General features: G+C 53.3%; 2 protein-coding genes across 10 annotated transcripts in view; one reads left to right on the top strand and one right to left on the bottom strand.

Annotated features, from left to right (window-relative positions):
• GAK (cyclin G associated kinase) overlaps window positions 1-12,795 on the bottom strand; it is a 69,324-nt gene extending 56,529 nt beyond the window's left edge. Inside the window, exons 1-5 of one of the 4 annotated variants that reach the window (XM_066280081.1) lie at window positions 12,532-12,795; window positions 6,640-6,701; window positions 5,884-5,943; window positions 4,230-4,344; window positions 1,165-1,307 (exon numbers count right to left, since the gene is read on the bottom strand). In XM_066280081.1, the coding sequence (XP_066136178.1) occupies window positions 1,165-1,307; window positions 4,230-4,344; window positions 5,884-5,943; window positions 6,640-6,701; window positions 12,532-12,676 (525 nt within the window). In that variant the 5' untranslated portion in view covers window positions 12,677-12,795. The remainder of the gene's footprint in view (window positions 1-1,164; window positions 1,308-4,229; window positions 4,345-5,883; window positions 5,944-6,639; window positions 6,702-12,531) is intronic. The other 3 variants (XM_066280083.1, XM_066280082.1, XM_066280084.1) reach the window with 3 other exon arrangements.
• Window positions 12,796-12,874: 79 nt separating this feature from the next.
• The window catches only part of TMEM175 (transmembrane protein 175), a 20,257-nt gene continuing 5,462 nt past the window's right edge, over window positions 12,875-27,669 (top strand). Inside the window, exons 1-8 of one of the 6 annotated variants that reach the window (XM_066280089.1) lie at window positions 12,875-13,135; window positions 20,776-20,936; window positions 21,214-21,252; window positions 21,999-22,096; window positions 24,161-24,212; window positions 24,473-24,508; window positions 25,111-25,194; window positions 25,550-25,663. In XM_066280089.1, the coding sequence (XP_066136186.1) occupies window positions 20,784-20,936; window positions 21,214-21,252; window positions 21,999-22,096; window positions 24,161-24,212; window positions 24,473-24,508; window positions 25,111-25,194; window positions 25,550-25,663 (576 nt within the window). In that variant the 5' untranslated portion in view covers window positions 12,875-13,135; window positions 20,776-20,783. Of the gene's footprint in view, window positions 13,136-20,775; window positions 20,937-21,213; window positions 21,253-21,998; window positions 22,097-23,174; window positions 23,425-23,485; window positions 23,544-24,160; window positions 24,213-24,472; window positions 24,509-25,110; window positions 25,195-25,498; window positions 25,664-27,669 lie in introns of those variants that run through there. The other 5 variants (XM_066280088.1, XM_066280087.1, XM_066280092.1 and 2 more) reach the window with 5 other exon arrangements.

Genomic DNA, 27,669 nt, shown 5'->3' with positions numbered 1-27,669 from the left:
GCCGAGCTGGCACACAAGTTCTGTGGGGCTAAATGATGTCTACAAAGTCTTAGGTTTTTCAAAAACACCAGAGGAGGAATAAAAAAACCCAGGCCATAAACCAGGAAATAGTTGCAGCACATATAACTCAGAAAAGCACATATAACTATAAGAATGCACAAGGAGGCCGGGCTGGTTGGCTCAGTGGTTGGCTCAGCGGCAGAGCGTCTGCCCAGAGTGTGGGAGTCCCGGGCTCAATTCCCAGCCAGGGCACACAGGAGAAGCGCCCATCTGCTTCCTCTCTGTCTCTCTCTTTCCCTCCTGTAGCCAGGCTCCATTGGAGCAAAGCTGGCCCCGGTGCTGAGGACAGCTCCTCGGCCTCCACCTCAGGAGCTGGTCCTAGCATTGTCCCCTGGTGTGCATGCTGGGTGGATCCTGGTCAGGCGCATGCGGGAGTCTGTCTCTCTGCCTCCCTGCTTCTCACTTCAGAAAAATACAAAAAAAAAAAAAAAAGAATGCACAAAGAGCCCCAATTAATCAAAATCAGTACCGCAGACCAGAACAACAAAAAGGGCAGAAACAAAGTCACCTGAAGAATAAGGCGCCAAATGACATTATAGACAGCAAAAACCATTTTAACTTCATGAATAACCAGGAAAAAGCAAAATCACTACATATAGGTGACCATTCCCCACCCAGCCCTTCCTGGCAAAATGAAAACGGCAGCTTCAAGTACAGATGGCTGGTGGGAAGGGGGCTCGGGCCCTCAGTCCCCACCTGTGCACGGGGACACGCTCAGCACCCGCACAGCAAACCCCGTGTGACAGGCAGGGGCTGGCAGCTCTCCCTGCGCAGATGTGCTGGCACGCAGAGGGTGCGCCCAGAGGAGCAGGTACAGTCCTCCACTCCACCCAGAGCCGTGGGCACGGACCCACAGGCGTGGGGCCCACGGGAGCCTGGAGGGAGCCCCAGGCCCGCTGTGTGGCCCCGTGTGTGAAGGCCCCCACATGCATCAGCAAAGTCGGATGACACACAGGGAGGGCTCTCTCACTGCTTCAACGGAGAAGATTCCAGAAAACCCACTCTCTGTCAAGAGGCTCCTATACGGGTCTCAGAGACTTCTTGGCAGAGCCTGTGCTGGCAAAATCTGTGTGCCCTCCTAACCGGGGGGCAGGGCCGTAGCACCTTGAGGTCCCTATGGATGATGGGTGGCTTCTGTCTGTGCATGTGCTGCACGGCTCTGCACGTCTGGTAGAAGATCTTCAGGACAGTGTCACAAGACAACGGGCCTTTAGCCTCACTTTTCTTCAGAAACTCCACCAGCTGCCCTGAAAGAGACAAGCACATTCTCACCACCAGGAACCACCAGCGCTGACAGCGTGCAGAGCAGGGCTCAGGGTGGAAGAAGAGGGTGTGGCTACCGGCACCACCACCGTCCAGTTAGAGAGCCTGTCATGGGAACACCTGCTGTGGCCACAGCTTGGGCAGCTCAGACCTCCTACCACAGAGAGATGGGGGAGTCAGCAGCCACCAAAAAACCACAAACACCCATCTTCTCAACTGTCTCTAGCAAAATCCTCACTTCGTTTCCTTAAATGACAATGGCCATCTGCCTGTGAGCGTAGAATCTCAGTGAACATCACTCCAGACTGAACACAGACAGCACATGGGACCAGTGGGTGGTGACAGCCCTGACGGGGACGGCAAGACTGTGACCCAGGGAGCTCCTGTCACTGGTCCTAGCAGAGGTTCCCCAACAACTGTACTGGGGACACCCATGTTCACACCTAAGCACCCACACTGCCCTGGGCCTCAGCCCTGTCCCTCCCCGTGGCCCCATCCCTGGTCCAGCTCCAGGCCACCTCAGTGACATGATGCACAACCATGGTTGTTACTACAGCTCGAGCTCTGCGGGGACCCTCCCCACACTGTCCCTCGCATCCTGGGCTCAAACGCCACCTCCCAGGGTACCACCTCTGCTCAGACTGCAGCATGGGCGCCCTCTCTACACTCCACTTCCCCTGATGCTGGGTGCATCACTGAACCCACAACCTGCACACATCAGTGCCAACAGACACCACGTTCACCTGGTGAGAGAATCGACCTGCCCGCGAATGGCATGAGGCTCGGGATGTCAACACAGACTCCATACATCCATGGCAGCTGGGTTTTTATTTAACTGCATCCCCTTCACGTCCCAGAACCTGTGCACTCCTGCCACCACCCAACCCGTGTGCAGTGTCCACCCTGGCGGTGCCGCTGTGGTCCTGCATACCAGGCCCAGCCCTAGCCTCCCTCCAGGCCACTGGGCTCTCTCCTAGCCACACCTGCCTCCCAGGCTCTGCACCAGCCCGAGGGCATGTGGTGACAAAGGGAACACCCGGCTGGAAGAGGGCGAAGGAGCAGCACCTAAAGGGGGCATCACAATGTCAGTGCTTACCGGCCTCTGCTGCTCAGTGAGAAAGGGCATCGTTTTAGAACTAGCAATTCTGCAGGTGGCAGAGGGGCTGGAGAGGGCACAGTGGAGAGCGAGATGGAGGGTGGCCTGTGGGGCTGGCAAGAAGGGCTAGGAAGAGCCCATGGGTGGGCACCAGGAGCCACCACAAGGCTCCCCTTCAGTGGAGCGGGAACCCACGTCCGGCCCTGGCCTGTGTCAAGTGATCCCCTGCACCCACCCTGGAAGCACACGATGCACTCAGCCCCAGCCTTGCATGCAGCTCCCAGACAGCAGTCCCGGGCAGCGAGACGCTGCATGGTGTGACCTGTGAGGCTGCCCCATCACAGGGAGCCATTCTACCTTATGTGGGCACGTGCTGTGAGCTGCAGCACACACCTCACTTGTGAAATGGTTCACACAAGTACTGCTTAAAACCCATAGCCTTCCAAAGCCCAACACTAGAGTGATGCAGAACTCTTCTAAGCCTCCTGCCTGATGGGCAGAGGACACAACAGACCACCAAAATAGCCATGGCTGAAAAAAAAGGCATGCCATCAGAACACACTGCGTGCATGGAAGCATGTGTGACCTCATCTGTGACACCTGAGGTGTGCAGAGCACGCTGTCTGAATGGCACACCCCTGCCCCCAACCTAACAAGCCCCTTGCTAATACCAGGCGCAGGGTTACCAAGTCACGCAGGGATGCACGGCACTTCTGTGCACTAACACTCGTGCCCCAGACGAGATGCCCATTCCGTGGGTGCTGGTCAAGGACCTGGAGGTTCAGGTGCCCCGAGCCTTAGAGAGCAGGTGAGTGTGTGGACGTGAGACGACAGCACATTTCAGAAAGTGAGAGTGTGTCTGCAGAACCCCCAGTTCTGCAAACACCTGCACAATGACTTCCCAATGAGCACATACTCTGTGTCGTCACAAACAGCAGTAACATTGAACACTCATTAATTGGAAGAACCACGTGCCCGGCCTGAGCCTAAGGACAGGCACCTGCCAGCCAGCTCTGTGAGAATGGGGGCAGAGATCCGGACGTGGAGCGTACAACAGGCCCCACCTGGGCTCCAGACTCCATGCTGCCCGTTTCGACCTGCTGCCTTTGCCTTTCCCGAGGTGAAGACCCTCCTCCCAGCTCGTTCCCTCCTCCTCCACGCTCAGCACCGACGGGTGTTCTGCTCCTCTCTGCAGAGGTGCCTGCCTGTACTGCTCCAACCTCTCCTCTGTGACAGACAGCCCTTCTTGTGGGGGGGGATGCCAGGGAGGAGTGTGTCTGCGGGCCCAGCACTTGCCCCTCCCAGGGAGATGCCTGCCTCGGTGCCCTCTGTGGCTGCCCCAGCCTTGGCAGCCGTCCCTGCCTCCCGTCCCACACGCATGCCACTAACAAAGAAGCACTGTGTCTCAGTACAGGTGGTCCCTCCAGGCCGCAGGCCTCCCACTGACCCTTACATGTCCTCCACTCACTCCTCTTCTCTGTGATACCATCATCAGTTCCCCACTAAGCCGATGGGCTCTGGAAGGGTGGGCATGCTCCACCTTGGCCACTGCAGTTCACCCGGCGCAAAACCCACCCCGGCTCTCCATGGGGTGTACACAGGTACCCACGTGGCCCTCTCAACCCCTTGACTCTGCAGAAGGTACCAGGTCCCCCCCCCCCCACTCCTGTTAATGATTAAAGAGCCTTTCCTCCTAAGAACACAGCCTCATGCCGATTAGGTCACATGTCCCGCTCTTTCCATCACAACCAACACATCTCCCAGAGAGAGGCGCTGTGCGTGTCACGGGACTGTCCCCGTGGACCGTTACCTTTGCAGAGCTCCGTGAGCAGCAGGAACTCGGCCTGCCCCGTGTCTGACTCCTCCTTTCCTATTGACGCTGCAGAGCAAAACTGAACAATATTGGGGTGGCCAGAAAGCTTTTTCTGCAGGTGTCTTGTTAAAGGAGAACACGTACATCTGCACATTTAAAAACAAGTACACACAGTAGGCAAAAGTAGGTTTATAACTGGGACTACCTGGAACAGTTCACCCTGTATTATTTTTCTTTTTTCTTTTTGTATTTTTCTGAAGTGAGAAGTGGGGAGGCAGACTGGGATCCACCCGGCACGCCCACCAGGGGGCGACGCTCTGCCCATCTGGGCCATCGCTCTGCCGCAATCAGAGCCATTCTAGCGCCTGAGGCAGAGGCCATGGAGCCATCCTCAGTGCCCGGGCCAACTTTGCTCCAGTGGAGCCTTGGCTGCAGGAGGGGAAGAGAGAGACAGACATAGAGAGAAAGGAGAAGGGGAAGGGTAGAGAAGCAGATGGTCGCTTATTCTGTCTGCCCTGGCCAGGAATCAAACCTGGGCCAACGCTTTACCGCTGAGCCAACTGGCCAGGGTCCATCCTTGCATTATTTTTCCATACAAACAACTGTATACCTACCTCTGCCCATCGTAAAAATGTGACATTTAGACACTACAGTCATAACAGTGAGCGGAACGATCTTATGTCTCAGCGCGTCAGAGCAGCAAGATAAGGTCAACCAAGCAGAGCAGCAGGATGTGGAGGAGGGAGAGTGAAGTGTGGATGGAACCACCACCATGTTGGCCATACACACCTGACCACAGGCCAGGCAGGACAGCATCAGAGGGCGTGGTGCGAGAGGCTGTGGGTGGGGAAGGTGTCCACCTGGACCTCAGCAAGGTGAGCACCTCAGGCTCACTGTGGACAGAGCTTGAGAAAAGAACAGAGAGCAGTCTGGCAGCAAAGGGCAAGACCCCACCCAGCGCAGCAGTCGCTCCAACCGGGTGAACGCGAGCAAGAATGCCCACTGTCCATCACTGTGCACGGGCCTCCATCCACGGCTCAGCCCACGGCACAGAGGCTTCTGGGGCAAGACCCACACCTCCACTCCCAGAACCACAGAATCTCTGACCACTACCCTGAGAGTGAAAAACAAGGGAAACACCACTTCTCACGAGAAACAGTCTACAGATAAGTCCAAGAAAAGGCCAACTTTGGCTCTTCAAAAAGAACAGTGCAGCCTGACCAGGCGGTGGCGCAGTGGATAGAGCATCGGACTGGGATGCGGAAGGACCCAGGTTCAAGACCCCGAGGTCGCCAGCTTGAGTGCAGGCTCATCTGGTTTGAGCAAGGCTCACTAGCTTGGACCCAAGGTCGCTGGCTCCAGCAAGGGGTTACTCAGTCTGCTGAAGGCCCGCGGTCAAGGCACATGTGAGAAAGCAATCAGTGAACAACTAAGGTGTTGCAACGCGCAATGAAAAACTGATGATTGATGCTTCTCATCTCTCTCCGTTCCTGTCTGTCTGTCTCTGTCTATCCCTCTCTCTGACTCACTCTCTGTTTCTGTAATAAATAAATAAATAAGTAAAATTTTAAAAAAAAGAAAAAAAGAGCAGTGCAGGGCAATGGCAGCCTGCCCCGTGGGCCCCAGTGGCCGACTCCTGGGAAAAGGATACCATGAAGCACACTTCCTGGATGATGGCTCTGTTCTTCTCCTCCTCGTTGGACAACAGTCTCTGCATCGGGGAAGAGCGCAGACAAAATTAGCAACTGTGGGTCTCCCCAGTCCACGTCCAGCAGAGTAGCTCAAGCACACTTAACCCCTGACCTACACAGAAACTGACGGAAGGTTCAAGACCCCTGAAAACGGTCCTCTAGAGTCCAAGGACACAGTAACAACTACAAATAGGAGCCTTTTCTGCAAACAGGCTGGAGTAAAATAAGACACTGAAAGAAAAGAAGCCGTTGCTGAAATGAGGGTCCTCATCCTGGTCCCCAAGGCAATGCAGGCCCCCTACAGCTTGGCAACACACCCAGAATGGCCACTCCACTTGGCGGCCCAGGGAGGGCACCTGCTGTCCCCCAACAGAACCAGACGGCCCTGCCCTCCCACTTCCCACGGTGACCCTACTCTAGAACACTGTGTACACACAGTCCACTCGAGTGGCAGTGAACCCCCTGCTCTTTGTGAAACCTCACTGTGCACTCTCAGCACTTGTGGTCACTCTTGCCCCCAAGCCTCAAAGCTGGAAGCTGCATTTGTGAAGTCCACTAAAACTGCTGATGGCTCTTTACCACCAGAAGAAACAAACAGGATAAACAGACTGCAAAAAAGAAACTAGATAACAGGAAATACTCCCTCAAAACACTGTCACTTTGAGATTTCCTTTAAAATAACCAAAACCCACACAACACGTGCCGTCCTTTCTCACCTTTAATGCATACTCTCTGCCACTTCCCAGATCTTGAGCTTCATACACAAATGCAAACCCTCCTGAAAGTTAGAGAAACAAACATGTTCAGTGCTGTGATTTCAGTCAACATGTACTAAGAAAAATACAAACTAGACTTGTGAATAGCATTTGTTTTCTGCAATGGCTTCAATTTACATAATACTAGTTTTTAATTATCCTGCTTCAGAGGCAGGAAGGAAATAAACAAACATAGGAACAAAGATCAATGAAGGAAAAATGAAGAAAACCAACAAAGCCAGAGGCAGTTCTCTGAAAACAAATGAACTCAATTAATTCTAGACAGATTGATATGAGAGAGAGAGAGAGAGAGAGGATACAAATGACCGACATCCAGCTGCACTGTCCAAATGCGCAAAAGAGAAAAAGATGCTAAAAGATTTCACATGAACACAGACCAAAGATTTCTTAGATCCTTAGTTCTAAAAAAATTAACATGTTAGCACATCAAACCCATCAATAGATAAAAAATGACGATACATCATGACTAAGTAGAGTAGGTTTAACACTTGAAAATCAATGTAATTCTATTGTTTTTAAGTTTAATTGCATGGCTTTTTCTATCTGCTTATATAGTGGGAAATTACACCATGAAATTAAAAACTCCCAGCAAACTGCTCTACCTGATCAAGGACAGCCATGAGAGACGCCAGCAACACCACGCCTAGCAGCAGGAGGCCACACATTTGCCCTGAGACCAGAACAAGAAGGATGTGTGTTCTCACTACTGCAACTCAGTGTCGTAGGGAAGGCCCAACCTGGGCATCCAGGTAAAAGAAAAAGCAACCAGATTGGAAAGGAAAAAATAAAAATGTCTTTCCTTGCAGACACGTGATCATCTATTATAGACAATCATGTAAAACCTTCCCCTCAAAGCCACTATAATTAATAAATGAGTTTGGGCCCTGGCTGGATAGCTTGGTTGGTTGGTTCGATCCCTGGTCTGTCTGTCTCTGTCTCTCTCTCCCTTCCTCTCTCTTAAAACTTATAAGAAAAAAAAAATTGAAAATAATAAATCAGTTTGGGAGGTTACGGGCTATCAGACCATATGAAAATCAACTGTCTTTCTAATGTCCTGAGTTAAGCAGAGTTTTTAGATATAAGAACAGAAACATGACCCACAAATGAAAAAAAATGAGAAATGGGCTCATCAAAGTAAAGACTTCTGGTTTCTGAAACACTGTTGATAGGAGGAAAGACAAGCCACTAACTGGACTTTGCAAATCACATTCCTTATGGACTTCTAGCCAGAAAATATGAAGAAAATCCAAAATTCAATAACAACAAAAAATTTAACAGGCAAAATATATGAAAAGACACCTCACCAGATATATACAAGAGGTAAGCTCATGAAAACACGTTTAACATCACTCATTACCCACGAGGAAAATGCAAACGCAGACCATGGGTGCTCCTGCACATCTAGTCAGAGCGTCTGCGTGTTCACAAACTGACCACAGCAAGTGCGGGCAGTGGGATGCGGACACTGTGGTGGGAACATAAAATGCTGTAACCACTTTGGAGAACAGTTTGGTAATTTCTTTAGAAGTTAAACAGACGCTGACTCCACAGCCTGTGGCCACACTAACGGATACACCCACCTCTGTACAAAGACGTGCACACAAATGTTCATACAGTTTCACTGTAATTGCCCAAATGGGGAACAAACCTCATGTCCACTGACAGTGAATAGACAAACCAACTGCCCCAAAGGGAGCATGACTCCACAATAAATAAGGGGGATTGACTGCTGACAGGCAGTAACGTGGGTGACTCCACAATCATGCTGAGGAAGTTTCCAGGAAAAAGATGTCTGGATCTTAATGCATTTTTTTTTTTTAAGCAAGAGACAGGAAGGGAAAGAGATGAGAAGAATCAACTCGTAGTTGCAGCACTTGAGTTGTTCATTGATTGCCTCATATGTGCCTTGAACTGGGGGGCTCCAGCTGAGCCAGTGAGCCATTGCTCAAGCCATCAACCTTGGGCTCAAGCCAGCGACCATGGGTCATGTTGATGATCCTGGCTCCAGAACAGCCTACACTCAAGCCAGCGACCTAAGTAAGGGTTTCGAACCTGAGACCTCAACATTCCAAGTCAATGCTCTATCCACTGTTCCACCACTGGTCAGGCCAAATGTAATTTTTAAAGCTAACATTTACTAACTCTAGTTAGTAGGGACATAGATGTTTGCTCTGTTACTCAATCTGCTTGTCCACACTGTTGAAACTTTCCCTGAGAAAAAGGATACTCAACTTCAAGACTTGTTACACAGCTGCAGTACTGGCGGAACAAGACAGAAAAATTCTAGAAACAGAGCCACACAACACACCCACATGATTTCTGACAGGTGCAGAACCAATCAACGGTACTGGAGCACCTGGGCATCCTTGGGCAAAAACCCCCAGAACACAGCGCTCTGCCAGATGCCAAGAAGCCCAGATGAGGCGGCCTTCTGTGGGCTTCCAGCCTCAATTCCATCACTCATTGGCTGGTGGCCCTGGCAAGCCCAGACCTCAGCCACCATCAGAATCACAGATCACATGAAACATCGGGGACTCTGCTTGCCAAACAGTCACAGCCTGTAAGTGCTCTGGTGGTGACTGCTATTACTACTTCACATGGCTGTCAGTCACAGCACATAAAGAGCTGATGAAAAAGCCGCCAACTTAAAAGTGAGGAGACCTGCGTGACCGGGCGGTGGCGGTGGCGCAGTGGATAGGGCACTGGACTGGGAGGCAGAGGACCCAGGTTCGAAACCACGAGGTCACCAGCTTGAACACGGGCTCATTTGGTTTGAGCAAGGCTCACCAGCTTGAGCTTAAGGTCGCTGGCTTGAGCAAGGGGTCATTTGCTCTGCTGTAGCCCCCCAGTCAAGGCACATATGAGAAAGCAATCAATGAATAACTAAGATGTTGCAACGAAAAACTGATGATTGATGCTTCTCATCTCTCTCCCTTCCTGTTTGTCTGTCCCTCTCTGTCTCTCTCTGTCTCTCTCACACACACAAGTGAGGAGACCTAAGAGTGGGCAATTCATTAGGGACAAGAGGTGGGACACACTGCAAGCCCCAAGGCCCTGCTGCAAAGATCCTGGTTCTTTGTGCTCCAATGTATCTGGAGAAGACAAAACATCCTCTCAGCACCCCTGGGTGGGTGGCTTCTCTCCTGTAGTACTTCAAAGAAGACACACATTCCAATAATGGAAAGATAGTTCAGTGCAAGGGGGCCCTCGGGGTGGGACAGACAGTGTGAAGAGCTCCTGCACTCAGGCCTCTGGCCCAGGGCAGGTACAAAGAAACAAGGACCATAAAACCAGGACGGCTGAGGAGACAACACTCAGGACAAGATTGTTTCCTGTGTGAAAAGGATGTCAGTGTGCTATGACCACCTAGTCACCTTTTAAAATGCCCTGCACTATGGACACCTGTAGAGGACATCCTGGCCCCAGACAGACCCTCTCTGCCCGTCAGGCCAACCCATCTTTTCTGAAACTTGCAGCCAAAAATACTAACTATCATATACTCCTGCGACTGCCTGTGCATACCAGACCTCTAGCACCCTCACCCTTCACAACACCCTGCACCACAAAGGGCAAGGCCCTCCAAAAGCAGTTGCCAGGAGACAGGGGGGGGGGGGCTAGGGCTGCTAACAGGTGGCCTGGATGTACCTTCATGTCTTCTGAGGCCAGCCCAACCTGAGAGAGAACACAAATCCTTGAGCAGGAACCACACTGAGTTCATTACAGCCACTGATAGCATGCATGGCACAGAGCATCCTAGCAAATAGGTGCTGACTGACTGAAATGACACATAACATCTACCCAAATGCACAGGACTACTTAACACTTAGATCATGTGACAGCTATGTGTGACCTTGTCTTCCTTGTCTCAAGAACTTCCCACATACTACCTCGTCCACCTAGCTAGCAGTGAGTCCAGAGAGGCAGCCACAGAGAGGGGCCTCATCTCGGAGGCAGTGACTCACCTTGGCATCCATGCGGCAGGGGGAAGCGAGAGCATGTGGAGCCATAGCAAGAAGACACAGGAACGTCTCCCAGGACCCACTGGGCTGGCATCTCCCATGCTGTGGTCCACCCAGTAGTTTCCCCATTTTTAAAAAATTTAAATGAAAACCTTTATCAAAATTTTAATAGACTAGGAAGCTATCTGGTTCCACAGCTCCACCCACAACTCATTTCATGCTATGGTTGTCAATTCCAAAAATTTATGAAAACTCCTATTTTCTTCCTCAAGCATTTGACAGCAAAACCTGATCTACCATAAATTTACTGGAGCAACACCTGACATGAAATGATGTGAGATCATTTAAAACCTTACCCCATAGTGAAGATACTTAATTACCATTAATATATTTGATTACAGAATACTTTCCTACCTCTGTGGAAATATCCTAGCATACACAAGATACATATTATCTTCCTAAAACCTGACCAGTTTTGAAATGCACAACATTGGGACCCAAGGACTTAAGCCTTGGGACCATCCTCATATTATTAGAAAACAGTCTGAGTTCTACAGCCTCATCTCCGAGGTGGCTGTTTTATGGAAAAGACTTCATACTGACTTCAACCAGTCTAGTTCAGAAAGAGGCTTCACAAGCTTACAAGCTTTAGAGGCTGCAAGCTGCCTACTAAGTTCAGAAACAGGAAATCAATGGCTCCTAACCGCACTGGTTATTTTTACCTCCTGACTTGTCTAAACAGCACAGGGAAGGGGCTGGTCACATTTCCTCCCCCTTCTTCCTGGACGCTGAGTGGATAGCATGGGCTTCCTTCTTTCCTGACCCACCTCCCACCTGCGATTACCCGTCCCAGGCCGGGGACCTGCTCGTGTCCCTGGCAGAGGCACACTCTTGCCCCTCTCACCTCAGGGGGCCCTAGGGAGCCTTCCCCACTGTCTGTCCCACCTGAGGACCCATCCCCCTGCACTGCGCTGTCCTTCCATCATCAAACCACATGTCTTATTTTAAGACAGAAGCCACCTACTGTTCACCATGAGTTTCTTAGAGACCAAGATAACTGCGGGGTATTTCAGGATAGGGGAAGTAGCCTGGAGAAACTCTCCTTGCGGCCAGAGGTGAGAGACCGCCACGTATCAGAGCGGTCTGCAGGTACTGCTCCCCCAACCCCGAAAGGAGAAGAGCCTGTTGTTTTCTCGATAAATCACACCCAAATCTGACTGTTTCTGACCACAGTAGAGAAAAAGTGTGTGATGAGGCTGCGGCCAGAACATCCTTCTGGCCTTTAGGAGCCAAGACGTCGGACAGGTCGGTAAGCCACGCAGACAGGTTCGGTCTTTCCCGCGAGTCCGCGTGCGGGAATAAACACAGCTGTCGTCGCGCCGCCAGCCCCAGAGCCGCCGGGAGCAGAGTGCAAGTTGAACCCGGGGCGGGGCAGGGGCTGCACGGTGCGGACTTCCGCGTGGGCAAGGGAGAGGACACTCGGGCGCTAGGACCAGCACGCAGGACAGAGCCCACGAGGACTGACCCCTCGGAATGCCCACACCCGGGGAGGTCAGTACCGCAGCCGTCCGCCCCGCCACCGCCAGCGGAGGAGCGCCGCGCAGCCCCCGCCCCGGGGCCGCCGGGAAGGGAAGGGGCGGGACGGACCTCCCGCCCCCCGCCGCGCAGCGCCCCTCTGACCACTGCCTCCCCCGCGGCCCGCCCGGCCCGCGCCCCGCGACGGCCGCCTGCCCCCGGACAGGTCAGCCGCACCGGCTGCGGGGCGCGCCCCGTCCACCCCACGCCCCACCAGGAAGTGCCCGGTGCTCGGCGCCTCCCCGCGCCCGGGCCGTGACCCGGCCCGCGCGGACCCCGCGTACGGCGCGCGCCTCACCCTCAGCCAGGACCCGCCGCACCCGCAGCCGCAGCTCGCCCAGCTCCACCGTCTGCCCCACGAAGTCGGTCTGATCGCGGCCGGCGGCGCCGCCTAGGGAGCCCGGGCCCGCCAGGAAGTCGAGCGCGGACTGCAGCAGCGACATGGCGGCGACCCGCCGCGGCGGCGGCGGCGGCGGCGGCGGCGGCGCGAGGGGATCGGGAGCAGGGGCGTCCGGGCCGCTCAGCAACCGCCGGCGGAGCCGCTCCGCTTCCGCCCCGACGCCGTGACGCAGCCCGGAAGGACACCGCCCACTTCCGCCCGCGGGGCCGCACCTGCGCAGAGCCGGGACGCGCCTGCTCGTGCGCGGCGCCTCCCAGGGCGCGGGTACTGGCGGCCGTTGGGTCCCGGCAGCGACACGCGGAGAGGTGGCCGCGGAGACGCCCGCCTAGGTAGTCGGGCTCCGGCTCCGGCCCGGCCCCGCCCCCCGGCGGTGGTGTGTGCAGAGGCCGGCGGTCAGGAGCGCCGCCGGGGCTCGGGCGAACCGGCCTGTGCGCGCGGCCCTGCCGGCGAGGAGGGCGGGGGACGCCTCGGCACGGGTCCGCTTGGCCCGCAGCGACACTTAGTAAGACGGGGAGCCCCGCGGACGGCCCTGGCTTGTGGGGTGTGGCGGGGGCCACCTGAGTAGGTTTGTGTTTTAAGGATTGGTTGTGACTGGAGACTGGAAAACTTAAAAAACCCAGCTTCCCAGCTTCTGTAGAAAAACCAGACCCCCGTGTGTCACCAGTCACTTAGAACTGCTCCCTCGGGGCAGACGGTCATTCACCTGACCCACTTGTTGCCATTTTGTTTTCCCGGCGGGTTCATGCAGGCGTCTGAGGCTGCAACGCCTGCCCTAGAGAGTGCTCGGTCTCAAACCGAAAAGTGGACAAAAAGCCCCAATCAGCATCTTAATCCTTTCAGAATGCCAAGCTGTTAAAAGTCTCTTCCTCAACGAGCTAGTTTGTTACCATCTTGATAGTAACAGTAGCCAAGTTCACCCAGCGCTTTGCCGCGCGCACGTCCTTCTATGCAGCGGTTCATTTTAACCATCCTAGAGCACCTGGGAGAAATAGTCTGGTTAATCCCCACGTGTGGGGGGGTGGTGAGAAAACATTCTCCACAATGTCATTACTTAGCCAAGGTCAACAAGTAATAAATCTAGAGTTAAACACAAGTCACCTGGCTTTTCCAGCCAGTGCATTTGTCTGGTAAATGGAACACAGGGGTTGAGGACTCAGGAAAAATTACGAACAGCCACGAGGATGTCCTTAGCATGCAGATGGCAGTTGACTCCAAAAGCTGAAGACAGCCTGTTGGGAAAGGGTTAGAGGCTCCAGACAGAGCGTGGACCTGCGTCAGCCAGGGCAGCAGGGGTTAAACCAAAGCAGCACGGTGTCGTGGAGCCAAGGGGAAGATGTTCCCAGGGCAAAAAGACAGTGTCAAATGCCACCTGACAGTCAAATAGGAAAAGGGATAAAAGCTGTTCTATGCCTTTAGCCACAATGAGACCATTGGTGACCTTATGAAGAACAGTTTGTCTGCAGCAGCGAGGTGGAGGCTACATGCAAGTGGAGGTGATAAGGGGGTGGAGCTGGGAGCTAGAGTGGGGGCCAGGTGGAGGTGACAGGGACTCCTGAGCAGCTAGAGCTGCCGAAAGGGAGCGGGGGGGGGGGGGGGGGGGGGGAGAATGAAGTAGGAGTCTAGAAGGGGGGGGAGTGGTGTGGGGAGCACAGGGGAGGCCTGATGCGAGAGGTGGGAGGTGTTCTCACTTTGGATGTGGGACAGACCTTTTTCATTGTAGGGGGGGGCAGGAAAATGTGTTGCAATTGAAGGTAACTTCACGTGTTTACTGGAATGAAAGTGAAAGAATTCTCTGCTATTTCCACTGTGAGTAAGGAAAAGAAAACTATTAAAAATGAGGAGGTGCCTGACCTGTGGTGGCTCAGTGGGTAAAAGCATCAACTTGGAACACTGAGGTTGCCAGTTCAAAACCCCGGGCTTCCCTGGTCAAGGCACATATGGGAGTTGATGCTTTCTGCTCCTCCCTCCCTTCTCTCTCTCTCTCTCTCTTTCTCTCTCTGACTCCTCTCTCTAAAATTAATAAAATCTAAAAATAAATAAATAAAAATAAAAATGAGGAGGTGAGAAAGCTCAGATTTAAGCAGTGTGGAAAAGATCAGAAATAGTTTGTTCCGTGGAAAAACCTCATGATTAATATAACTAGAAAGCACAACAGCGGTAGAGGGCTCATTTGAATTTGGAGGCCATGAATTTATCCTCGCATGACCTAAAACCAGGTGGAGACTTTGAAATAGTGTAATCACTTTTTATTTCATAAATATTCATGGTGCACCTTTATATACTGGTTCTGCCCTAGTGCCATAGTAACAGTCCTCCTCTAAATTGGTATCTCCAGGACACACTTCTCTCCTGAATTTTAGACATTTGTTCTTAGATATCACACCTCATATGTACATGCTTAAAACTGAATTTGTGGTCTTCATCCCCAAACCCGTACCTCTGTAGTAGCTTGAACAAGGACAGATTGGTATGGCTTAGACTACCTACCTCCAAGACTTATGATAACCCGCAGTAATGAAAACTGTGGTGTTAATATAAAGACAGATGAGTAGATCCATGGAACAGAATAAAGAGTTCAGAAATTGGCCCATGAGTATTTTTATATATGGGTAACTTACTTTTGACAAAAGGATAAGGAAAATTGGAGAAAAAAATAGTCTTTTTAACAAATGATGCTGGAGAAAACTGAATATCCATATATTTAAAAAGAATCAACATGTGTTCAAAAATTAACTTGGTTTTCTAACTGTGAAACCTAAAACCATAGAACTCCAAGAACAGAATTCAGATTTTTTTTTTTTTTTTGGAATAACTACCAAAACACAATCTATAAAAGAAATAAACTAGATCATCAAAATTAAAAACTTTGAAACATCGTTGAAGACGTCCTTCGATATGTGAATGGATAAACTGGTACATCTTTTTTTTTTTTTTTTTAAGATTTTATTTATCATTTTAGAGAAGGGGGGAGAGAGAGGAGGGGGAGGAGCAGGAAGCATCAACTTCCATATGTGCCTTGACTGGGCAAGCCCAGGGTTTCAAACCGGCCACCTCAGCATTTCCAGGTCGATGCTTTATCCACTGCGCCACCACAAGTCAGGCCATCTTTTAAGTGGAATATTATTCAGTGATGAAAGAAATGAGCTCTCAAGTCACTAGAAGACATGGACGAACCTTAAATGCATGTTGCTAAGTGAAATAAGTCAGTCTGAAAAGGCTGCACAGGGTGATTCTAAAAGGCAAGACTGTAGAGGTAGTAAAAACTTCCGAGGAGCTAAGGGTCTGTGAGGGAGGGATCCTGGGGCTTTCCTAGGGCTGGGAAACTTCTTTGTGATATTGTGATGATGCCTATAGGTCATGCATTAGTCAAAACCCATAGAAGGACCACACAAAGAGTGAACCCTCATGTAAACTGTGGACTGGAGTGGCTAAGACAGGTGTGGCCAACAGTTTTTGCCCCCAGGCCAGATTAGAAAGATAACTTTTCACAGGCCGGAGGAAATATTAAATTTAAAATATGTTAAATACAAACACGATTCATTTAAGTAAACAAAATTTTATTGTTATTTGTTTATGAATAAATGTGAGTGAAAAAAATTTTAATATACATTATTTTAATAAATATATTTTAATAAAAATATAATTACATACCATATAAATATCCAAACTGTATTGCAAATAATCAAAACAATATTTAATTAATAGAATGAGCTTGAAGGGGTTAGATCACAAATAAAACCATTACTTCGTTTTACAAACAGCCTGGACACGTTTTCAGTTATCAACTGCAGCTATTGTCTATGTGCTAGAATGCCACTTGATTCAGCACACCTAACCACAAAAATAACGAATTGTTTGACCTTGGGTGCACTCTGGCAAACTCCGCCTAAATGAATGTGGGTTTCACCTGTCTGCTAAATGTCAAACAGTTCATATCCAGTACAGATGAGTACAAAAATTCTAAATCTTTATAATGGAATTTTTTAAAAAAACAAGTATCGCGAATCCATTTGACCAATTATTGGAAGTTAACCCTAGATTAGTCACACACAGAATTATTTTCTGTGTATCACTATCTTCTTAAATATCTCGATTTCCAATAATCAAAGATGCTTCCGCTTCCGAGTAGCTGAGATTTTTTTTTTTTTTTTTTTGTATTTTTCCGAAGCTGGAAACGGGGAGAGACAGACTCCCGCATGTGCCCAACCGGGATCCACCCAGCACACTCACCAGGGGCCACGCTCTGCCCACCAGGGGGCGATGCTCTGCCCCTCGGGGGCCTCGCTCTGCCACGATCAGAGCCACTCTAGCGCCTGGGGCAGCGGCCAAGGAGCCATCAGGCCATCCTTGCTCCAATGGAGCCTCGGCTGCAGGAGGGGAAGAGAGAGACAGAGAGGAAGGAGGGGGGTGGTGGAGAAGCAAATGGGCGCTTCTCCTATGTGCCCTGGCTGGGAATCAAACCCGGGTCCCCCGCACGCCAGGCCACCGCTCTACCGCTGAGCCAACCGGCCAGGGCCTGAGTAGCTGAGATTTTAAAGTAGCGGAGAATATTAAAAATTTAGTCACAGGCAACATAAACTCATTACGCGGGCTGGATGCGGGCCGGATGTTGGCCATGCCTGGGCTAAGATATATTGGTGTTGGTTACCAGTTGTGCCCACTGTGCCACACTAGTGCAGGACGCTAAGAGGAGAAGCTCGAAGGGGAATGGCCAAGGATATGTGGGAATCCTGCTTTCTGCTCAGTTTTCTGCAAATGTAAGACTCAAAAAATAGTCTTATTAATTTAAAAGATATGTGTACTGTTGAGAGAATGAAAAGAGCCCAAACTGGGAGAAAATCTTTGCTTTATCGCATATAATAATGGACTTGTAAATGTATATAAACTGTATGCTCTTTGTGAGTCAGCCCCAGTTAGAGCTCTTGCCCCAGCCACACCAGGCTCTGCCTGCTCTGCAGTCACCTCACAGCACTGCTCAAAGGTTAAAAGAGATACTCTGGCCTGACTAGGCAGTGGCGCAGTGGATAGAGCATCAGACTGGGACGTGGAGGACTCAGGTTCGAAACCCTGAGGTTGCCAGCTTGAGCGCGGGCTCACCAGCTTGAGCATGGGGTGGCTGACTTGAGCATGGGGATCATAGACATGACCCCATGGTCACTGGCTTGAGCCCAAGGTCGCTGGCTGAGCAAAGGTTCACTCGCTCTGTTGTAGCCCCAGTCAAGGCACATACGAGAAAGCAATCAATGAACAACTAAGGTACCGCATAAAGAACTGATGCTTCTCATCTTTCTCCCTTCCTGTCTGTCCCTATCTCTGTCTCTGTCACACACACACAAAGATACTATGTATAAAGTACTTGCAACAGTTCTTGGCAGGTGCTTGATAAGTGTTACTCACTGTTCTTAGGGACTCAGCTTTGACATCCCTATTCTGTGTGTGATCTTCCCAAGACTCAGTCTATGCAGGAAACGTGCTCCCACAGCACCCTGATGTCTCTCGCTCACTGTCAGGTCATTGTCCGAGTCCATCTGCCTCTGGCACGTGGCACAGCACATAATGCCCCCACACACACATGCTCACAAATCTCCCGTTACTACTGTGTTGTACAAATTTGCAGCTGCTTCTCCTTATTTCCACCAGGATTTAAAATTCTTCTGTCAATTCCATCTTAAAAACAAAACACTAATCCTCAACTGTATACTCCTCCATGTTGGTCCTGTGTTCTCTCTTCATCACCAGGACTTGTAAAAACTTGTGTATCATGAAAGCTACATGTAGCTGATGTGTTTTGAACACTTGAGTGCCAGGTACCAGCGTTTTTTTAGTCCTAAAATACACATAACAAAACATAACCATTTTAACCAATTTTAAGTGTGCAGTGTGGTTAGGTACATTGGCATTGTGCGGCCATCATCACCAGCCACAGTACATTCTTCATCTTGCAAGAATGAAACTGTCCCTGTTAAACAGTAACTCTGTATCTGTCTCCTGACCCACCTGACCCATGGCCAGCACCCACCATCTGCTTTCTGTCTCTGTGATCCTGACCACTCTGGGGACATCATGGAAGTGGGTTCACACAGTGCTTAGCCGCCTTCTTTTTTTTTTTTTTTTTTTTTTTGTATTTTTCTGAAGCTGGAAATGGGGAGAGACAGTCAGACAGACTCCCGCATGCGCCCGACCGGGATCCACCCAGCACGCCCACCAGGGGGGGATGCTCTGCCCACCAGGGGGCGATGCTCTGCCCCTCCGGGGCGTTGCTCTGCCAAGACCAGAGACACTCTAGCGCCTGGGGCAGAGGCCAAGGAGCCATCCCCAGCACCCGGGCCATCTTTGCTCCAATGGAGCCTTGGCTGCGGGAGGGGAAGAGAGAGACAGAGAGGAAGGAGGGGGGAGGGGGGAGAAGCAAATGGGCGCTTCTCCTATGTGCCCTGGCCGGGAATCGAACCCGGGTCCCCGGCATGCCAGGCCGACGCTCTACCGCTGAGCCAACCGGCCAGGGCGTGCTTAGCCTTCTTCATTGCGTATTTCACTCAGCATAGTGTCCTTGGGGTTCGTCCATGTTGTAGCATGTGTCGGTATTGTCTCCCTTTTTAAGGCAGACTAATGTGTACAATGTATTCCATTTCATGAGTGGACACGTTTGCTTATCCATCCATCTATACATCAGTGGACGTTTGGGTTGCTTCCACCTTCAGCTGTTGTGAATAATGCTGCTGTGAACGTGGATGTGCAAACATCTATAGTGGCTTTATTCAGCCTGACCAGGCGGTGGCACAGTGGATAGAGAGTCGGACTGGGATGCGGAAGACCCAGGTTCGAGACCCCGAGGTCACCAGCTTGAGCCCAATGTCACTGGCTCAAGCAACGGGTTACTTGGTCTGCTGAAGGCCCGCGGTCAAGGCACATTAAAAAAAAAATTTAGTATAGTGGCTTTATTCAGAACCGCCCCAAAATGGGAATGACCTGTATTTTACTGCTGGTGAGTGGATGAGCACATAGGTCCATCCACTCCATAGCATTAACTACACTGGTAGAAAACATGGTGGATCTCAGAATCATCATGCTAAGTGAAAGACACCAGACTCGAAAGACACCATGGGTACGAGTGCATCTACGGGACAATCTGGGAAAGGCAGACTGATGGTAACAAAGCATCGCTGGTGGTCTGGGGGGGGGGAAGGCTTGAGCGCAAAGGGGCTAACTGCTTAGGAGCCAAACTTGTGTGCTTGTGGTTACACCTTGTATTCACTTGTCAAAAACTCTTAGAACCTTAGCCGGAAGGAGGACCTCTGCTGTCTGTAAATTGTAAAAAGTGAATGAGGTGAGAAATAAACTAAGAGACACAGCTGAACGCTACAGTCCCGTCCCCAGTTCTGCCTGCCTAGTCCCTGCAGCAGCCCCGAGGCGGGTGAATGTTGTTCTCGCGTATGTTCTGTGTTCTTGCTGTGCATTAGGATCAAGTAAACAGTTTTTTGAGTGTGGACATTCACCAATGATGTAACATGGTGTGTATCTTCAGGTAACTTGACTTACTCCTCTTATTGTGTTTCTGAGTTTTATTCATGTGGCTCTGTTTTCATCCATTTTCACTTCCTGTCTCAGCCAGGGCACTAGAGCAAAGTACCATAGACAGGAACTTCTCAGTTCTGGAGGCTGGACGTTTGCAATCAGGGTGGTGGTCAGTTCAGTTTCCAGGAGGGCCGCTTCCTGGCCCGCAGCCGGTCACTGTCCCCACAGCAGACAGGGCGCTCTGGTCTCCTGTGCTTAGCAGAGCACGAATCTCATCCTGGGGCCCCACCTCGTGGCCTCATCTGACCCCACTCACCTCCACACCCCGTCCCATTGGGCCAGGGCTTTTATACGTGACCATTCAGGAACTCAATCAGTCAGTTCATAGCACTTTATAACAGTCTGTTGGGGTTAAATTGTTTGCTCCATTCGTTGGAGGGTTTGTGAGGTTCACTGCTGAGCTGTGCTCGGGGGTGGACACTGCATGCTCCTTCCTCCCACACGCCTGCAACGGCATCTGGAAGCTGGGCTGCTGCCTTGGAAGGACAGGCACGCTGCAGTGGTCGCAGCAGAAGCCGGAGCAGCAGGCCCAGGAGCACCCCGCAGGCTCAGACCTGTGCTTCTTTGCAGGCCCCACCATGTCTGGGCCCCAGACTCCAGAGCCAGCCCTCAGTGTGCAGAGAGACTCTCCCACGGGCACGAGGGATGAGGACACTACCAACGGGACCCAGCACTCCCATCGCATGCTCAACTTCAGTGACGCGCTGCTGTCCATCATTGCCACTGTCATGGTCCGTGTGGGGGCCCCACTCAGAGCCTGCCCCCACCCAGAGCCTCCCCCCACCCAGAGCGGCTCACACGGGACCCCAGCCTTGCCCTCCCAGGCAGCTTTCTGGTGGATTCTGGCCCATCTCTCTATCCTGGGCTCCCCCAACTCCTCAGGCAGCTGGAGACGGTGGGGGAGCAGCCCACCACTGGCCCGAGTCCCCAACACCATGACATCCTGAGGGGCAGTCACTGCCCAGCTCAAGAAACATCCTTCCGTTCCTTTTGTGTCTTTGTTGGTAGATCCTGCCTGTGACCCACACGGAGATCTCCCCGGAACAGGTACCTGGACACAGTCTGCAGCATCAGGGGTGAAGGGAGGGTCCACGAACCCAGATCTAGGCTCCACTCAAGGTGCCTGGCCAGGCGGGATGCTGGTCAGCCCCAACCCTGACCTGCAAACAGAAGCAGTGTCCTTGTGGGGACCCTTAAGGACAGGCTGAGAAATAGGCGTCCTGTCCTCTGCAGTGGTGCTCGGCACGGGGCTCAGCGGCTGATGGCCTGCTGGGTGCCCAGAGACACCAGGTTTTTTCATCAGAGGTGAAGGGGAATAGTGTTACTTCTAAAGCAGTTTCTGTGAGTAGCCGACTTGGAATGTTTCTGTTCTGTGAGTTCAATAGCGACACAGAAGCTGGACAGGGTTTCAGAAGATGTTGGAAAATCCCTAGGGGTGCCTCCTTGCATGTGACTGGGCATCCTCACAGCAGAGGGGTGAGGCGGGCACAGCTGTGGCCCAGTACCGACCAGCACACTTGGCCTGTGTGCCGTTGGGGAGTCATAGGGGCTTTTTCATCTGTGGGAAGGTGGTAATGTCTCTCATCGGGTGCTGGTGAGAGCTAACTAGAAACATGGGTGGAGTCTGCCATGGATAGCTCACCCAGCACAGAGACAGGGCCGACCCTCTGTTCCTGAGCTGCCCCAACAAAGGGATACTGTGTAACATTCAGAAAAGCCCTGACTCCCCTGGGGGCTGCAGGCATCATGAGTGCAGCCGCCTGACGCCTGACTGGGACGCCCTTCTGTTTCAGCAGTTTGACAAAAGTATACAGAGACTTCTAGCAACCAGGATTGCCGTCTACCTGATGACGTTTCTCATCGTGACCGTGGCCTGGGCAGCACACACAAGGTACGGGCTCGGGTCAGCGCGGCAGCTACGTGCTCATAGCACCGACCCGGTCCCGTTCTTGGGGTCATCGAGCTGTCCCTCACTTCCTGGGCTGAGCCCCAAGGGCGTCGGGTCAGTGGGCTGCCTCTCCTCACCCCTCACCCAGCCTCTGCTTCGTTCTCTGCACACAGCAGTGACGGCCTGGATGGTGAAAGGGGTGACGAGCTTGTGGGCCCAGGTGGGGCCTGTTGCCGCCTCAAGACTGTGCAGAGCCCTGGCTGGATAGCTCAGTCGGTTAGAGCGCCGTCCTGATAAAGCTGTGGGTTTGCTCCCTGGTCAGGGCACATACAGGAACAGATCAGTGTTTCCCTCTCTTCCTCTCCCCCTCCCTTCCTTCTCTCTCTAAAATCAGTAAAATAACAAGACTGCGCCGAGCAGGGCACAGTATGTGAGCCTGTGCCCTCTGCTCTGGCCAGGACCCGTGCCCTGGGGACTGAGCTCTCTCTCAAGGAGGAAGAGCTTCCGTAGGACTAAGGGGAAAGGGTTCCGGAGCCCCAGAGGACCAGAGCCCCAGTGGGGCTCCCAGGGATAGCGTTGGGGCGGGGCTGTCTCTGGAAAGGAAGTGCTCTCCCGAGGCGAGGATGCTGGGAGTGAGGCATGTAGTCATTGGCATTGCGTTAAAAGTGTCACAATGTTTTCAGAAAAATACTCTTTCTGGAGTGGGGACAGGCTTAGAGGACAGCTTTTCTCTTCTACCTTTCTTGTTTAAAGCAAGGTGGGAGTCTGTGGGCCAGAGCTGCCCTCTTAACCTGCTGGTGGCTGAGCAGGCTCCGTTCTGCCCTGGTTCATCTGGGCCGCGCCCTGCTCCTGGAGCTCTGGCCTCAGACCAGCACAGAACTCCGAGGTCCTGCCCTGAGTGCTATCTCCTGAGGCCTCCTCGGCCTCTGGGGGCTGCAGACCACCAGGTGGGGGAACACCCCTCTGAGCCCAGTCCAGGGGAAGGCACGTCTTCAGAGGAGTCAGAACCCTGAGGAGACCCCCCCGGAGAGGCAGCACGAGTACTGCAGGGGGCCTCAGGAACAGGTGTTTGTTTCTAGCTGCTGAACTGACCCTGGAGAGCCCTGACCCTGGAGAGCCCCGCTGCACCTGGCCCACTTCAGGTTTTTGTTCACGGCCCTGCAGGAACGACATGAAGCTGTCTCTGCTAAACAGACTGTTCCAGCAGGTTCCGTGTTTGATGTCCAGAAAGGGTTTCCACTTTTAAAAGTGGTCTTGGGCCTGACCAGGCAGTGTCACAGTGGATAGAGCATCAGACTGGAATGCGGAAGACCCAGGTTCAAGACCCCAAGATCACCAGCTTGAGCGCGGGCTCATCTGGTTTGAGCAAAAGCTCACCAGCTTGGACCCAAGGTCGCTGGCTTGAGCAAGGGGTTACTCGGTCTGCTGAAGGCCCACGGTCAAGACACATGTGATAAAGCAATCAATGAACAACTAAGGTGTCGCAATGGCAACAAAAAACTGATGATTGATGCTTCTCATCTCTGTGCGTTTCTGTCTGTCTGTCCCTGTCTATCCCTCTCTCTGACTCTCTCTCTGTCCTTGTAAAATAAATAAATTATAAAAAAAAAAGTGGTCTTGGGACACTGAGGCCAGAAGCTCAAACCCACTGGAGGCTGGAGCTCATCCTTTCCAGGATTCTGGTCTCCTGGGGGTTGGGCCTTCCTCTGCAGCTGCAGGAGCCCCCTAGCCCTGCATGGTCAGCCTGCCACAGCTGCGAGGACTTTGACTCCCAGAGCTACCGAGCACGTCCGTTCATTTCCACACCCTGATTCTGTTCGAGCAGAGCTGTGAATGGGAAGAAAGAGGAATCTTGTGGAAATGTTGCCGTAGCCGTTTCCAGGGCACTTAGGTTTTCTTCTGCATGTTTTCAGTATTTTCTAACCTTCGTACATTGGGCAGTACTTTAGATTTGGTTTAAAGTGACATACCATAAGGATTTAACCAGAAAATACAGAGAGTGTATTTGATGCTGTTGGAACCATGTTATTGATGGCGTGTCTCTTCCTGTTTTCTCAAATTGTTTAGATTGTTCCAGGTTGTTGGGAAAATTGACGATACCCTCGCCTTGCTCAACCTGGTGAGTTCCCTTCCAGTTTGGGGAAATGATTATATGCACAGATCACTCCTTCAAGGAGGAGTGAAAGTAGGCTCTCGGCTTTTTGCTGCCCTGTCCATGGCCAGTTTCAAGTGGCCTTCCCCCAAGACTCCACTGAAATGAGCTCATACGCTCTGTGTGGGGTGGGCAAAGGGGGTGGGGGCACAGCCAGCCTGCAGTGACCCCCTTGCCATTCCTCCGTCCCTTCCTAACTCCCTGACTCCATCCGTCCTGCTTATCAGGCCTGCATGATGACCATCACGTTCCTACCGTTCACGGTGAGTACTGGCCATTTTCTAGGCCTCGCTGCGCCCCCCACCCCTGCCCCGAGGCCCAGCCTGCCCTCCACTGGGCGAGAGGACTCGGAACATCAGGCCAGCAGGGTGGTGCAGGGCAAGGAGGAGAGGAGGTTTGGGGGAGCTGGCAGTCAGGGCTGCCAGGGGGAGGGGGTACATGGGTTTGCAGGTGGGGGGGAGGGGGAGACTCCCAGGAGTCCTCGCAAGCCTGCAGTGGCAGAGGTGTACCTGAGCCTCCCAGGGCCGACAAGGGGCATCCCCAGTACCCCCTCGGCTCCCCGCCCACCCAGCATGTAGCCCCGACATACCCCCTTGTGAAGCAGCTCCCCACTCATGCCTGCCCACTCGCTGAACTGACAGCAGTGGACCAAGTGTGCAGGGCTGTGCATCCCAGAGTGGGGCCTGGCAGTATCTCAGGTGATGGTGTTTCGGCTTCAAAGGAAAAGCTGATGGGCTTTCTCTTTGGGAGGAGGTGCCCCCAGGGCCCCGGCTACTCCGACCCAGGATAGCCCAGGTGCAGGGGGTTCTGAGGGCTTCCAGCTCTGGGCCCTGCGGAACCTGGTTTTATGCTTTTTTGGCTGCAGTTTTCCTTAATGGTGACCTTCCCCGAGGTGCCTCTGGGCATCTTCCTGTTCTGCATGTGTGTGATCACCATTGGGGCCGTGCAGGTAGACTGTCCTTGCATGCCTTCCCCTCCCCACACACGTGTCCTCATGGAGCAGGGTGCCTGGGTGGGGTGTGCCTGGGGTGGGAGCCGTGCACACGGGGCGCCTGCCACGGGCGCACTGAGAACTCACTGAGACTGGGCCCGGGCCCCGGGGCAATGTGGGAAGAGAGTCAAGAGGGGTTGCTTGAGTTCTCGGAGGGCAGGCAGAGCAGTCAGGCCCCCGCATGCAGCGAGCAGGGGCTCCTGTCCTGTCCGTACCCCAGCACTCCCCGCTGTGAGGCTTACAGCAGCCCACTCTTCCACAGGCACTGATCGTGCTGTATGCATTCCACTTCCCCCACCTCCTGAACCCCCAGATCGGGTGCTCCGCCCACCGGGGCCTCTACCGGCAGCACATCCTGCACATCGTCCTCCGGGGCCCAGCGCTGTGCTTCCTAGCGGCCGGCTTCTCCCTGTTCTTCTACCCGGCGGTGAGTGGGGGGTGTACCCCGTGAGGACGAGGACGAGGGAGAGGGCCCACGTTGGTGTTGCATGTCCCCATGAGGACGAGGGAGAGGGAGAGGGCCCACGTTGGTGTTGCATGTCCCCATGAGGGAGAGGGAGAGGGAAAGGGCCCACGTTGGTGTTGCATGTCCCCATGAGGACGAGGGAGAGGGAGAGGGAGAGGGCCCACGTTGGTGTTGCATGTCCCCATGAGGGAGAGGGAGAGGGAGAGGGCCCACGTTGGTGTTGCATGTCCCCATGAGGGAGAGGGAGAGGGAGAGGGAGAGGGCCCATGTTGGTGTTGCATGTCCCCATGAGGGAGAGGGAGAGGGAGAGGGCCCACGTTGGTGTTGCATGTCCCCATGAGGGAGAGGGAGAGGGAGAGGGCCAACGTTGGTGTTGCATGTCCCCATGAGGGAGAGGGAGAGGGAGAGGGCCCACGTTGGTGTTGCATGTCCCCATGAGGGAGAGGGAGAGGGACAGGGCCCACGTTGGTGTTGCATGTCCCCATGAGGGAGAGGGAGAGGGAGAGGGAGAGGGCCCACGTTGGTGTTGCATGTCCCCATGAGGGAGAGGGAGAGGGAGAGGGCCCACGTTGGTGTTGCATGTCCCCATGAGGACGAGGGAGAGGGAGAGGGCCCACGTTGGTGTTGCATGTCCCCATGAGGATGAGGACGAGGGAGAGGGAGAGGGAGAGGGCCCACGTTGGTGTTGCATGTCCCCATGAGGACGAGGGAGAGGGAGAGGGAGAGGGAGAGGGAGAGGGAGAAGGCCCATGTTGGTGTTGCATGTCCCCATGAGGATGAGGGAGAGGGAGAGGGCCCACGTTGGTGTTGCATGTCCCCATGAGGACGAGGATGAGGGAGAGGGAGAGGGCCCACGTTGGTGTTGCATGTCCCCATGAGGGAGAGGGAGAGGGAGAGGGAGAGGGCCCATGTTGGTGTTGCATGTCCCCATGAGGACGAGGACGAGGGAGAGGGAGAGGGAGAGGGCCCACGTTGGTGTTGCATGTCCCCACGAGGACGAGGACGAGGGAGAGGGCCCACGTTGGTGTTGCATGTCCCCATGAGGACGAGGACGAGGGAGAGGGAGAGGGCCCACGTTGGTGTTGCATGTCCCCATGAGGATGAGGGAGAGGGAGAGGGAGAGGGAGAGGGCCAGGGCCCACGTTGGTGTTGCATGTCCCCATGAGGACGAGGGAGAGGGAGAGGGAGAGGGCCCACGTTGGTGTTGCATGTCCCCACGAGGACGAGGACGAGGGAGAGGGCCCACGTTGGTGTTGCATGTCCCCATGAGGACGAGGATGAGGGAGAGGGAGAGGGCCCACGTTGGTGTTGCATGTCCCCACGAGGACGAGGACGAGGGAGAGGGCCCACGTTGGTGTTGCATGTCCCCATGAGGGAGAGGGAGAGGGAGAGGGAGAGGGCCCATGTTGGTGTTGCATGTCCCCATGAGGACGAGGACGAGGGAGAGGGAGAGGGCCCACGTTGGTGTTGCATGTCCCCACGAGGACGAGGACGAGGGAGAGGGCCCACGTTGGTGTTGCATGTCCCCATGAGGACGAGGACGAGGGAGAGGGAGAGGGCCCACGTTGGTGTTGCATGTCCCCATGAGGACGAGGACGAGGGAGAGGGAGAGGGCCCACGTTGGTGTTGCATGTCCCCATGAGGATGAGGGAGAGGGAGAGGGAGAGGGAGAGGGCCAGGGCCCACGTTGGTGTTGCATGTCCCCATGAGGACGAGGGAGAGGGAGAGGGAGAGGGCCCACGTTGGTGTTGCATGTCCCCACGAGGACGAGGACGAGGGAGAGGGCCCACGTTGGTGTTGCATGTCCCCATGAGGACGAGGATGAGGGAGAGGGAGAGGGCCCACGTTGGTGTTGCATGTCCCCATGAGGGAGAGGGAGAGGGAGAGGGAGAGGGCCCATGTTGGTGTTGCATGTCCCCATGAGGACGAGGACGAGGGAGAGGGAGAGGGCCCACGTTGGTGTTGCA

This window comes from Saccopteryx bilineata, chromosome 5 (genome assembly GCF_036850765.1).
Source record: "Saccopteryx bilineata isolate mSacBil1 chromosome 5, mSacBil1_pri_phased_curated, whole genome shotgun sequence".
NCBI classification, from domain to species: Eukaryota; Metazoa; Chordata; class Mammalia; order Chiroptera; family Emballonuridae; genus Saccopteryx; species Saccopteryx bilineata.
Note: the sequence above shows the minus strand (reverse complement) of the source record. Positions and strands in the feature narration are given on the sequence as shown.